We start from the raw sequence: 14813 nt of genomic DNA, 5'->3' as shown, positions 1-14813 counted from the left end.
GTGGAGAGAAGAAACTGCTACTGTGATGGGAAGGTAGTTCTCAGAGAGGCCAAAGGAGAGAGGGTTGGGAGAGATATTACTACTATGAGAGAGATAAATGCCTTTAGGCAGTCAACAGCACTTTCTTATAGTGTATTTCCATGTAAACTTAGATGTAAAATTTAAGAGGTCTTTATCAATATCAGGTATTTGTGTTAACATTTTAAAGGTGAATTTGATGACATGCATAAAATAAGGTAATCTATTGACAGAGACAGCCCCAAAATACAAACCCAAATGCTGTAATCTCATAACCTGGCGACAGAAAAAGAGGGTAGCTCACTATCTTTTAACTACTACCAGCGCAGAAAAATAAGGAGACAGCAGTTTAACTTGGTCATCTCTTTAAAGAAATCCTATTTTAATGTAACGCAACTCTTCCCAGGGTAAGATGCAAATACACGGTTTGTTCATCTTCTTTAGACCAAGAATGACAATGTATTTTGGAGAAAAACTGAAAAGGCATATTCTGTGCTCATCATAGTTAACATCATTGTATCATGTGATACTGCTGCTTACTGGCTTCTCTTCACTCTGCTTTTGATTCCAAGGTGCTACATATTCCTTTGGTTTTCTCTTATTCCTGTTTGATACTTTCCAGTTTCCTTTGTTCACTTTTCTCCTTCGTCCATCAATGTTGGTGTTGCTGAGATTCTCATACTTTAGTTCCTCTCACCCTACACATTTTCTCTGATTGATCTCATCTCTTATTTGGATTCAATTACTGCTATGGTTTGGATGTGGTTTGTCCCTGCCAAAACTCATGTAGAAGTTTAACTGAAAGTGTGACAGTGTTGGGAAGTGAGGCCTAGTGGGAGGTGTTTGTGTCAAAGAGGCAGATCTCTCATGAACATATTAATGCTGTCTTTTGAGTTCCTGTTCTCATGTGAATGGATTTGTTCCCTTCATAGTAGACTGTTATAAAGTGAGGCAGCCCCTCGTTTTGCCTTTTTGCGTATGTCCACTTCCTCTCTGACTTTCTCTACCATGTTTTGATCCAGCATGTAGCCCTTAACATAAGCCAGCCATATCTGCAGCTATGCTCTAGAATTTCCCAGCCTACAGAATTGTGAGCTAAATAAACTTCCTTTCTTTATAAGCTACCCAGTCTTAGATACAGTAACACAATACATACTAAGACAGCTGCCCTCTATTGTCTAATGATTCTCAGATTCCAAGATCTGGGCTATTTTTAGCCCAGACCTCTTACCTAAGATCTAGACATTAGCTGATTGACTACTGGACATGACAGCAGCTTTTAGATTGCCTTCTGTGCTTCTGGCATTTCCAGTGTTCAATCCGTACTTCACATTTCTGACAGTGACTTGACCATATCATTGCCCTACTTAAATGTTTTCAATGGTTCCCCACTGCCTTCGGCATTAAAGTCCTTAGTATGATATGTAAGGAACTTCAATATCAAGTCCAATCTCATCTCTTCAAAAGTAACTTGGTCCTCTGAACAAGTCATGTGTGCTCCTGTGCTTTCGAATAGGCTGCTCCATATTTCCGGAAAACTCTACCTAGTATGCCTGTTATGGGATTAATTACGTATGTTTCACCACTAGCTCAGTTGGCAATATTTATTGAGGACATTTTATATGCTGGCACTAGGTTCCGACAGTGATGGAGTTTACATTTGTTTTTGTCTCTCTCCAATGGGAGTCGGGAGGCAAATGAATAGACAGTGAACTAGTGAAGCAGTAATAAAGCTTATGATTAAAATGAAATAAGTGGATGACAGTGACTACTTTTTTTTTTTTTTTCACTAGATGACTAAAGACTTCTCTGAGGAAGGAATGTTCTCTGAGGAAGACCTGAGATCTCCTCTTGGAAGCTACTGGTAGCTTTCCTCCAACAACTTTATTTTTAAAGTCTTGGTTTTCGTCTGTGTATATCTCTTCCAGTACACAGCCATTTCATGAGGGAAAGAGCTCAGTCTTTTCATTATGAATCACCCCCTCCTAGACACAAAGCCTGGCACATAGTTAGTGTTGAATTGAAGTTGCTAAATAAACAAATCAATGAAATAGAACACATCTCAAATGATGACGTGAAAAAGAGGAGTTAGATCACATGAACGTTTCCAGGACAAAAGAATATTTACATTCAGACAAATAACAGCTGATGGCCCCAACTTCCATCCCACACACCCAGACTTCAAAATGGAGAAACTGGATGACAACACTCGTCCAAGCAACTTGATATGATGCCTGTATCTACTCCTATCCTCCCAAAGAACTTTTTCTGCCTTTCTTCTGGCTATTGTTGGTCTTTGTTTTCTTCATACCCACAGGTTACTTCATCTAACTCAGACATATGATTCCTGGTTCCATGCTTTTGTTTTCCCAGAGCCTGACTTTAATTAGCCCGAATTTGGCTTTGAGCTTTATGTGGATTCAAGCTAATGGAATCTTAGCTCTTTTTCTTTGGTAGTTACAAGATAATGTAGTGAGCTTTGTTCTTCCCAGCAATATGGTCTCAGCTTCACTTTCTGGTTTATACAAACTAAGAAAGTCTTTGAACTATGTACCTGGGCACCTACTATCATTACTCCTTTAAATGACTCCTGCTGTAAAGCCTTGAGTTTCTCTATCCATAGTGAGACCATATAATTTGCTGTCAAAATGGACTCTGAGAATAAAAAATGATGCTTATGACAATTGTAGGCAACAGGTGTAAACCAGGTTTTGTGGCCACCCTCTCTATCCAGCAGTTTCCGAAGAGTTTCATTTGCTTACAGTGACTTCTTTCTTGGCTTTCTGCTATCCTGGTGAAGCTAGCCCCTCACACTGTCACTTCCCCTGTGGTTTTATATTTGACTCTTCCAGTGCTGAAAGAACATTCTGGGATTTGTTAATACTTGATGTAGAGATTCAAATGTGGAAACTCCTAATAACAGTAATGATAAAGTAACACTTATAAAGTAATATAAGAAGATAGGTATTGTGATAAGCCTTTTATGTTTTATTGAATTCTTTTTACAATCTAGTGATACCTCTTCTGTTTCAGAGATAAAAGAAATTGAGGCTTAAAGAGGTTACTTTACCCAAGGGCACACACTACCACATGCAAAGTTTATATTTAATCCCAGATCTGTCTGCTTACAAGTGTTCATGTTCTTAAATTGCACGCTCTCTCTCTGTCTCTCTCTCTCTTTCTATCTATATATATAATCCTTCACTGCAAAATAATCTTTTAATGGGAAAACATCAGCCATTATGATCAGTCATTAAGAAACATTAGATGTTTCTTAAACACTATACTTTTCTTATTAACAACTATAATATTGCTCACCTATTTCCCAGACAATGGGTCTCCAAAAGTTCGGAGTTGAGCAGCCCAGTGGTAAACTTTAAGCATGTACTCCACAATAAATGTATGCTTAGAAATTATACATACTCTTTTACAGTATAGTAAGAGATTTTATACACTATAGGACACAATCCAAAATAAAAATTTTAAATATGAAAATAAAAGTAAACATAAGTTCTAATATTTTTCCTGCATCCCAAAGGGTTATCTTATCTTGCCCTCCTCCCTGAGAGGCCATTCCAGAAACTTACCATCTAAATAAGTGCATCTCAAATGTTAATGTGCAGGTTAGTCAACTGGAGATCTCATTTCTAACGTAGATTTTTGACTTGGTATATATAGGATGGGCCTGAGAAAACTGCATTTCTAAAAGCTTCCAAGTAATATTTATGCTGCTAACCCATGGAGCAGATTTGAGTAACAAGAATTCAAACAAAAGATTAATGTTAAGCCAAACGGATACTGCTATTTTTCAAGAGGTAATATCAGGTTGGTGCAAAAGTCACTGCGGTTTCTGCCATTGAAAGTGATGGCAAAAACCGCAGTGACTTTTGCAACTACCTTGATAGCTGATTCTAAAGTCAACCTTTCATGACCATTGGCAAGACTGAGAAAAATTACTTTTTAAACCATGCAACAATCCTTATACATGCTAACCAGTAATATCAAAGAACATACTTGAAATGTAGATAACCATCACGACTGGGCATATACTTGGCTAAACCAGTAAACTCAATCATAAACAACTGATTTTGTTTTCATATACTTCTATCACCAATGACAGCAGTGAATATAAATTAAGAAAAAATACAGATGAAGAACAAAGCTAAAATATGTATTTTCATCTGCTTCCAACATGAAATCAGTAGGCGGGAAATCTGTGGTTAACTATCATTGGCTAATATCTACATTTATGTTAATGGAGTTACAGCAACGTTTGTTGGTTGGTTGCTTCTTTTTATTTTTAAAACAAATGCAAAGCAAGAATGTCCAAAGCATAATATTTTTAAAACCTATCTTTAATGTACACAAATTTGAAAGGTCCAAACCTTTTAAATGTACAGAGCTTTATGTATGAAACTCAGGCAAATGCAGAGTATCAGCAAATAAAATCACAAAGCATGTTGGTCTTACTGTTAGTCTTGCAGTTCCCTAACAAAACCCTAAAATTCACAAACCACTGACTGCATGACAACATCTCACAATGACTCTCCAATAATTTCCACCAGTCAAATACACCACACAACGACTAAGATCACACTCAAATTTCAGTTATTTACCTTGTCAATCATTTTTCTTGCTTCCACTTCCTCACTGTTGGGATTCTCTAACTCAATGGTATAAGTACCCTTGTCACTTTGGTCATCATCATTATCCTTTTCAGAAGTAGCAGAAGTTGCTTGATTTTTTAACATTTTATCCATCTCCTGGCTTGGTCTGTGCCCAAGACTCCCTGAACTTCTTAACAATGCAGTTTGTAGGAAGGGTATTGACACCGATGGCTCCTCTGATTTCTGTTTTAACAATTTCCCATGTGGAACACCATGCCCCCCTCTGTGATGCGCAGAGCTAGTCTGTAAAGACAAAGAAACCACTTTGGCATCTGCTGTTGGAGATTTTGCTTTCTCAAGTTTTGTATGTGGTGGTGAACATGGAGTTTCCTGACACAAGATTCCCGCACTTTGAGTAAAAGAATATGACCTTCTTTTTCTGGGATTGTCTTCATCAAAGAATGCAATCATAAAAGCAGTTTGACTTACAACAGCTTGGTCTTGATGCTTTTCAGTAGCCTGGGCCTTCTGTAGCTTTTTGTGTTCTGAATGGTGGCGTCTTAAGTGTTCCTCAAGAGTTGCACGTTTGCTACAGCGCCTGTGAGCCCCAGCATTCTCTGAATCACTCTGCGTACCATCATCATGTTTATTTCCTGGATACAAAAAGAAACCACACAATAGAGAAGGAAAAAATTCCATGTAGAAATTTAGAAGCATATACAAAAGTGCTATTTGTTTTGCTCCCCTCCTCCTTTTCAATCCAAAGTCATATGTTCTCTTCAGTAACAGGCTCTGCAAACTTGCTCAATTGCAATGGTTACATTCAAATTTTATCAACTAACAATGAGGTCCTTTATAAATGACTGAATAGGATCGCCTTTCTTTCTGCAAATTTTAACTTTATAATGTTTCATCAATGTCTTAATAGATAATCGATGCTCTATTTCTGTGGTATTTGTATTCCTAACATCAATAAACATTAATTCTGCCTTCAAATTATACACACCATTTAGCAATAAAAAATTTGACTCTAGCATTAGAGATGAAAAAAGACAAGAAAAAGGGTAATGTCACTGAAATGCTTACTGTTACACAGGAAATGAGAACACAAGTATTGTAAAAATGTGATGAATCTTAAGCTTCACTGATGTTCAATACTTTCAGAAGCTCAGCACATTTTTTCCTTTTTATTAAAAAGATTCAAATTTGTGGTCCCCAATAATTATTGCACAATTTTTTCCAAATATCTTTCCAGTTATGAGAATTTTTGAAAACTACATTTGCTTTAGAAACTCCAGGGGCTTCAAAGAGCTAAAAAAGCATGCTGAGAGGTCTATCAATGCAAAGAGTCATCTATGAAATCTCCACCTAGACCTAAGGACCCACTGGGCAAGCAGCATGGTGCTAAATATTACCAGATATCTTCCCCATGAAGCATATCAGGTTAGAATATATTTGAATTTTGTAACATCACCTCTTTAAAAAAGGTTTTCTATTTTAGAGCAAGTAAAAGCCACTAAATAGCCTTCATGGTTCTGTTAGGTTTTGGATGTGATGACATAAACATTAATTTTTTTCTGATTTAAAATTCTCATTACCTAAATAAGTATATGATAAAAATAATCAAATGATATTGTGTTATTATAGCACAAAATTATTAGAAAATCAAGAGTTATTCTATGCATGTTTTAAATGGAATCACAAATCAGAGCTTAAATTAATTTTAAGCTTCTTTAGCTATAAATGAATTTAGTCAACAAGATACATTCTAATGCTTCCAGGACTAAATCTGATTTTTAAATTTACCTGGGCTACAAATTTTAATGTGAACACTCACCACTGAATAATATGGTTCCAAACAAAATAATGATCAGACTTGAAAGACCTGGGGGGTGGGAGAAGCAAACAACCTATGTCTAGGGAAAAAGTTGAGTGTTAATGTTTCTAGGTTGTTTCTAATGAATTTAGGGATTACTAACTGGTCCCAATGATTTAGCACAGAAGCACTAAGTTATAAAAATGTGGTGCATAAAAGGAATGAGAAGACACAGAAGAGAGAACTGCAGAACATAGAGCAAAGGGTCACGTATTGGAAAAGTAACAGGCAAGAGAAACAAAGGGAGTAAGATCAAAAGGAAGGTGATTTGGAGATCAGTCTATCAAAGTAATAGTGATTAATACTATAAAAATCATATATGACAACAAATCTGAAGATCTTTCTTCAAATTGTTGACTATTCAAAATGTAATCTGAAAAGAAAAAATGGGATTAATTAATGAAATCCCTGCCTCAGGTAATTAAGCTAGGAATAACAGCAGATGAAGGGCAAGCCCAAACAAACTCACTAGTTCAAATATAGGCTTCATTAAAAACACTGGATTTTACAACCTATTTCATTGTTGTATTGGCTCTATTGAAAAGGAATCCAGTTTCTTTTTTTTTTTTTTTAAGACGGAGTCTCGCTCTGTCGCCCAGGCTGGAGTGCAGTGGCGCGATCTCGGCTCACTGCAAGCTCCGCCTCCCGGGTTCCCGCCATTCTCCTGCCTCCGCCTCCCGAGTAGCTGGGACTACAGGCTCCCGCCACCTCGCCCGGCTAGATTTTTGTATTTTTAGTAGAGACGGAGTTTCACCGTGTTAGCCAGGATGGTCTCGATCTCCTGACCTCGTGATCCGCCCGTCTCGGCCTCCCAAAGTGCTGGGATTACAGGCTTGAGCCACCGCGCCCGGCCAAGGAATCCAGTTTCTAAGAGCTGAAGATAACTAAACTCCAATATTCGCTGCACCATAAGAACAAAGAATAGATCCTGCACATACTGATCAATCTTAATGAAAATACCATCTTCACAGAATTTAATTCTGATTCTAATACATAAAATTTGGCACTTAGTGGTGTCAGGCCCTTTCAAATATCTTCCCTATAACTTGTAGTTCAAAACTTTTCTTATAAATTAGTCATTTTCCTTTTTGGAAAATTACCATGCCCTCTTGTATTTTGTTGGTGTTATACAAGTCAACATCTCATCGCAGCTGCAATTTTCTGTTTCTACTCAATAAAAAGGTCACTAGGAAATAGTCCTCACCGGCCGGGCGCGGTGGCTCAAGCCTGTAATCCCAGCACTTTGGGAGGCCGAGACGGGCGGATCACGAGGTCAGGAGATCGAGACCATCCTGGCTAACACGGTGAAACCCCGTCTCTACTAAAAAATACAAAAAAATTAGCCGGGCGTGGTGGCGGGCGCCTGTAGTCCCAGCTACTCGGGAGGCTGAGGCAGGAGAACGGCGTGAACCCGGGAGGCGGAGCTTGCAGTGAGCTGAGATCCGGCCACTGCACTCCAGCCTGGGCGGCAGAGCCAGACTCCGTCTCAAAAAAAAAAAAAAAAAAAAAAAAGTTCTTTTCTTTCCTTTGCTTATCATTAGCCATGCCTAAGTATGTTGAAGTCCTTTTAATATTTTTAGGGTTGGTTAGCTATAACAAGTTAGTGGTGTGGCCACAAGAAGTGGCAACTCTCCTAAAGGGTCAAAGTGTATGGGCTTTATTTTCCTCACTGTCCCAAAGCCCCTGCACTTTACTCTTGTAGGAGCAAAGTTTTTGTTTTAGTTTTGTTTTGCCTACTTTCAATTCTTTGATCTAAACAGTTGCCGAAAATCTAATTTTTGTAAAATTTTTATTATTTGCTATAATTACATTTATTTAGAGTCTGGCTATATACTTTTTTATATCCTAAATCATGGAAAATTGTTATCTAATGATGGAAGCTCTGACTTTTGGAGAAAGTCACATGTCATTTATACACATGTCCAGAAAAGGAAAATGAATCTATCTTGGATCAAAAATGAGTTATATTCACAAAAACACTACCTTGAATGGCTTGTAAAATGGTCTGAAGGCAAATCTAAAAGAAGAGTTCTCACACTGCCACCATACTGGAATATATGTCTACCTATAAATCAACTTTGAAGGACAACAGTAATATGATTACCTAATTTCTAGTAAGGGCTTAAAATATCTAATCATTAAAATACAGATACAGTATACATGTGGACATTAATCCTTCTATTTGGAATGAGGCCCACAAATGGGTCTTGTGAGGAGAGAATGTTTTAAAATAATGGCTTAAAAATAATAGCCAATAAAGAAAAAAGTTATAATGACTAAAATAAGTTACAATATAAATGGGTTTAATAAAGATATTTTTAAAATGATTATCTTTTAAAAGGATATTTTACCTCAGTTTTTGTTTATTAAGAGTGGTTTTTAAAAGTCTTATTTCTAAATTCTCAAGGTTCAGCCACCTCTTATACTGTACTAGGATATCAATATTATTTATTCATTTCATATAAACATCCTATTTATTTGTGACTGTTAACCTATATAAATATAAATAAAATGTCTCAATTATGTATTGTCTAGAAGTAAAAGGTCACAGTCATGTCTCAAAAACACATATGCCAGGTAACTGCTGATAACTATAATTAAATATTGTAATAGGCTCCAACAAATAATTAGGTAATCATATCATCTCACTGTCCTGAAATGTCTTAGAAGCAAATCAGAAATAAGTATACAAACACTATTTCTTCATTACTTGATCAGAATGCCAGGACATAAGATACAGATTAAATCAGGGCCAGTCTTGTCACTGACAGAGAAATCACCCATTACTTATTCAAATTAGTACCTATCCCACGCTCGAGTACTAGATGAAATGTTAGGAGTACAAAAATTCCTAATGTAGTAACGGAATGCTCAGATACACATGTAACCACAATTTGCTCTAAATCATCTTCCTTATAAATAGCTTATTAAATAAAAGTAAGACAGAGTAACATAAATCTATATTCAATTAATTCTAAAATAAACTTAATTGGCAAAACCAATGAGAAAAAACTGATCAGCTGATACATCAATGTACAAACATCAAATTTTACTAATTTTGGCTAAGTTCTGTACAAACAAAGTATATATAACTATTTCAAAAATGAACATTCAACACTAATGTTCAGAAAGTCCTAATATTAAAAAAAATTTAAACTTAATTAATAGATCCTACCAAATATTTCTAAACCAAAAATCTTTGTTTTATGAGTAACCACTGAGAATCCTTCGAAGCACTCCTATCAATGATGTGACTGTATTATACACGTGGAACATTTGGCTCATATCAACTTAAAATGTCTTTCAGAATCTAGGTATTGATGATAATAGAGAACAGAATTGAATACAGCTTTTCCTTAAATCAAGAAAATGATGGAACTCATCTGCTAGGGAATTCTACTGGTGAACTTAATAAAGTTTGTATTTCTAGAAGAAAAAGAAACATGTTTTTCGGCATAAATATAAGTTCATAAAACCAATCTGGTTTTGTCAAGAAAATGAAGAAAGACTAATTTGAGCGAGGAAGTTGGACACGGGTAGTGTGGCTTCCTGTTGAGTTTTAAAATTAAATATAACCTTTGAAAAAAGCAGAATGTTTTCTACCATGTAAGTATCTACTAGTAATATAGTAACTGAAGACTGGATTTTCTTTATCATAAAATAGGAAGTTCTGAATGATCAAATCACTTTACCTTTCAACCTTTTCAAGTACACCGGAACATCACTTTTAATGCTTTTAGAATCCTCTTCTGTTCTTTCCCATTGCATTTGAGGAGGGTTGTTTTGTGCTAGCCAGTCAGCGACTTTGTTTTCGGGTGCCATCATTCCTGTTTGAATCCCCGGCAAGTCTTGAGTTCCAGGAGAAGACTTCTTGGACTTGTGGCGCTGATCAGAAGTAAACTTTGTCACATGGTCTCTAATAGTTACCTTCCCTGGGGTACTGTCATCAAATTCAATGGTAAATGAAGCATGCCCTGCACCTGTTATATGGGAACTTGGTGTGTCTTTTGTTGGGATTTCATGAATAGTGCTTTCTGTTATTTGTGATGGTTGCTGGAATTCTTTTGTAGGGATTTCAAAATAACTTGGTTCCCTACAGAAAGGAAAAAGTACTTCTTCATTTGCAGCTGCAGATTGTTCCTCAACTTGCTTGGCATCTATGCTGCACCCTAATGAGAAAAATAAGAGAAAATTCAAAATATTTGGTTGCTGGCACTTGAAGGAGTCTGGTAATGGCCATGTGTACTACTCCATGAGAACCAGAAGGCAGATCACAGTCTGGATGAAAACCAATGGCATTTATATCACAGAACAAATGTCATAGAGAAAAAAGAATCTTGATTATAAACATGCTATTTGATTACCAACAGGGGATGCAAGATAAGCAGCAGCAATGGCAAATGAGAGCAAAGCAGGTAAGAAATGGATCTTGAATGGCTAAGTCCATATTTTTTCCAACTTGGATCTAGAATTCATTAAGGTCCAAAAGAATTAAAATAAAATGTAGATGGAGATGCATGTTCAATGTATATATAAAAAGTGACAGAAAAACCATGAACTTCCTTCTCAAGTCACCAAGATGAGATATCTGAAACATATATGAACACATGTAGTGCTCCAAAGGAGAACAGGTGCTCAAATGAGAATACAAACATGAAGTAAATATGTAAGTGATCTTCTGGAAGTAATGATTCCACTTACCATTCTTCACCACTACATTCAGAAACATTACTTTCAGAATGACAAAGATATTGCTGAAGTGCCATCCTTGCAAGAAGATATAAACTTTTTATAAAGACTAAAACATGTGGTTTGCAATCCAAGCAGCAGTGTGAAAGAAATAAGGTTAAAATGGGAAATTCAGTTTCCAGACAATGACTCTGGAAGAAAATCAGTTTACTTTTCTCTACAGCAGAATATGCAAAAGTGTCAAAAATTCTTGGAGGAAGGCTGAATTGTAAACCTCAGATTAACATTAGTTGGCAGAAGGAGCAAGCAACTCAGGAACACTATCACTACTCTTCTATCGCCTCAGAGTCTAATACAACAGTCCAAAAACAGATGCATTTATGAATAAAATGCATTTATGAATAAATGAAAATGACAACTAAAATGTTTTTGGCATGTTATTAGGTAGTGCAAATGCAAAAGAAGGCTCAAGCCTGTAATCCCAGCACTTTGGGAGGCCGAGACGGGCAGATCACGAGGTCAGGAGATCGAGACCATCCTGGCTAACACGGTGAAAACCCGTCTCTACTAAAAAAATACAAAAAACTAGCCAGGCGAGGTGGTGGGCGCCTGTAGTCCCAGCTACTCAGGAGGCTGATGCAGGAGAATGGCGGGAACCCGGGAGGCAGAGCTTGCAGTGAGCAGAGATCCGGCCACTGCACTCCAGCCTGGGCAACAGAGCGAAACTCCGTCTCAAAAAAAAAAAAAAAAATTAAAGACGATATTGTCCTGTTGTTGAAGCAGCAAAGCATGTCCATTATCAAGATGAAGAGCAAGTTCAAATGAGATATATTCCCTAAAGCTCGAAAATAAACTCTGCTTTTAAACAGATTAATAGAAAAATCATTTACAGACAATTTATCAGGAAAACAAGGCAATACAGGGAGACTAGGTTGTTTCCAAACATTTTCTAATTAAGTGAAGCATCTGATCTTTTGAAACATCTTTCCAAAGATTACATTTTAGTGGAATCTGTCAGGTACTATAATTGGTTTCTTGACAGCAGTCTGAAGATGAAATAATAAAAAACCTGACTGTGTTTAGGTTACAGAAGAATGATATAGTAACATCCCTTTCGTAATCAAATGTGTGGGGTAGGGTACTGAAGACAACAAGCTCCATTTTCACAATAAATATAATAAGAATAAGGTGTCAAAAAAATCTAAACAGAAGACAAGGAGAACATGTAATATGAAAGAATATATTATAATTTTCACTGTAAAAAATTATCCCTTTTAAAATCTACTCAGTTTTCCTATCACTGAACACGAAAGAATAGTATTGGAAAAACTCTACATTATCAGAGAAATAATCATACATTTATATGGCATGACCTACAGTTTTAAAAAAGTTTGATTAAAGAAAGGGTTAATTTATCTTTTTCTTAAAAATAAAATGTTCAGCTGGACTTTTGAGTGTTTACTCTGAAGTCATGTTAGTTAAAATTTCCATTAGAATAAAATATTAACTACTCCTCATATATTAACAGTTCATTAATGTTATTTTTCTATTTTTTCCGACAGTGATTTTTTTCTTTTTACTATGTACAATGTACTGTACTTGATCAAGTCCACACAATACAACTTGTTCATAAACCTGTCCTCTCTCCCTCCCCCCATACAGATATATACATATAGTTTGTTTTTGCTTTGCTCATCCTTCAGGTGACAGAACAATGTCAAGATGGTAGTTTCTAATACCACCACACAGACAGCCAAGTCAAACTGACCCACTACACAGAGAGCCAAATCAAACTGATCTACTACACAGAGAGCCAAATAAAATTGATGTGGCTCATCTATGAAGCAAGTAACACAAAAAAGCTGGCCAGGGATATAGCACTTATCAACCACTTGTTGGTCATGATTCAAAGGAATATTATCTCAATTTTCCTCCCTTGCAAAAAAAGTTCACATGCTAATATTGACATGTTTCAACATGTTTCATGCATTAAGACAGCTGAGATCAACAACTGCACTGCACTGTTTTGGAGGTTACCATTCCCAAGTTAGTACTACTTCCCACTCGCATTTACTCAAAGCTAGAAACTTGAGACTTATACAAGTTAATAACTAATTCATCTGGAAATCAAGTACCTAACCATGTCAAGTAACACAACAGAGTGGAAAGGCAGCATGTTATGATCTGATGATCATAACCAGGCAGCCTGGTTTTGTGCAAAGCCCAGACAAGATCTGAAATCAGATAAATCTTTAATCAGTCTGTGATCCTCATTTTCCTCATCATAAAGTGAGAAAACAGTATCTTCCCATAAGATTGTTGTGAAGATTTAGTGAGATGAGTATTAAGTGAGATCATGTAAGTTACCCAGAACAAAGCAGGTATGCAAATAAATGCTTCTCCCTTAACTTTCAAAAACAGCTGAGAATCAGGAAGACAAAAAGCTAATACCAAAATCTAACTTTAAAAAACCCAAGACAGATATGACAATGTCTATCCTTAAGTATTCATAAACTTTACTAACAGTTAAGATCTTCACTGAGAGATTTTTACTATTTACTCAGATCACATGTAGCAAATCTTGGGCAGGGTACAAAAGTGAGGATTAAGGACAGACAGACTGCACCAAGTGGTGGAGATAAGATGAAAAACAAGAGCAGACAAATGGCCCCAAAAACATGGTAGTCCAGTACCATTCAGTACATAGGGCAAACAGTCTTACATACTACAGTCTCCTGAGGACATTACTGTAAGGCAATGTCAGTATTATTATATTACTAATATAATTGATTATTGATATCAATATTGATATTGCTCTTGATAGATATGAATAATAATAGTGATACTGATATTGATGATTAATGATGATTCTGAGTCATAAGAAAAAGTTTTAAATTATACTGAACCTTCTCTGCTTAAGAAGGTGGTAATATGGGTAATGAATTTAATAGAAACTTAGGAAATGATTAAACTTTAAAAAAAAACTATCAACTGTAAAAGTAAAGTTCAATTATCTGGAAAATTCATTATGTGGAAGGACTCATTTCTAAAGATGATAAAAACAGATGAAGTGTGGTCCAACTACCCTTGAGAAGTACCTAATAGAAAAACTATGAGGAGTCTTCTAATCAACACAGAAAAATAAAACACCTTTCCTCCCTCAGAACACTAACAGAACATATTCTGGAATTTAGAAATTTAACATTCATCTATCTTCAAAACTCATTTTGTTATACCAAATTAAACTAAATAATATAGTAAACACTTGTTTAGACTAATATTATATTATTAATCTCAATTACTACGTTTAAAAAATTATTTAATGACTATGCTGTAATTAATTCCATACATCTACATCAGAAAAGCAATTGGTGATAATCTGCTTATGTTCTTAAGGTACTTTATGACTGTGCTACCTTAACACAATGTATTATAAGGGATACTTATACTTCATCCAGAATAAATGTTCTTTTCATTCTTCTGTACTAAATTCAATGAAATATTAAACTTATTTGAGATGACAAGGACTATAATTATAACAGCTCATTCTGCTTAAGACATCCATCCAACCTAGTCTGTTCAAGTATGTCAAATTAAGAAGACCTGAGAAGCTCCTTTTGCTT

General features: G+C 35.9%; 1 protein-coding gene across 10 annotated transcripts in view; it reads right to left on the bottom strand.

The window, feature by feature from the left end:
- Positions 1 to 14813, bottom strand: part of CEP170 (centrosomal protein 170) — a 136974-nt gene that overhangs the window by 57617 nt on the left and 64544 nt on the right. For 7 of the 10 annotated variants that reach the window (XM_033199685.1, XM_033199683.1, XM_033199686.1 and 4 more), the window contains exons 8-10: positions 10194 to 10670; positions 5115 to 5278; positions 4635 to 4928 (exon numbers count right to left, since the gene is read on the bottom strand). In XM_033199685.1, coding sequence (XP_033055576.1) covers positions 4635 to 4928; positions 5115 to 5278; positions 10194 to 10670 — 935 coding nt within the window. The remainder of the gene's footprint in view (positions 1 to 4634; positions 4929 to 5114; positions 5279 to 10193; positions 10671 to 14813) is intronic. The other 3 variants (XM_033199691.1, XM_033199693.1, XM_033199690.1) reach the window with 1 other exon arrangement.

Source organism: Trachypithecus francoisi, unplaced genomic scaffold (assembly GCF_009764315.1).
Source record: "Trachypithecus francoisi isolate TF-2019V2 unplaced genomic scaffold, Tfra_2.0 Lachesis_group5, whole genome shotgun sequence".
NCBI classification, from domain to species: Eukaryota; Metazoa; Chordata; class Mammalia; order Primates; family Cercopithecidae; genus Trachypithecus; species Trachypithecus francoisi.
This window is presented reverse-complemented; position numbering and strand designations above follow the sequence as displayed.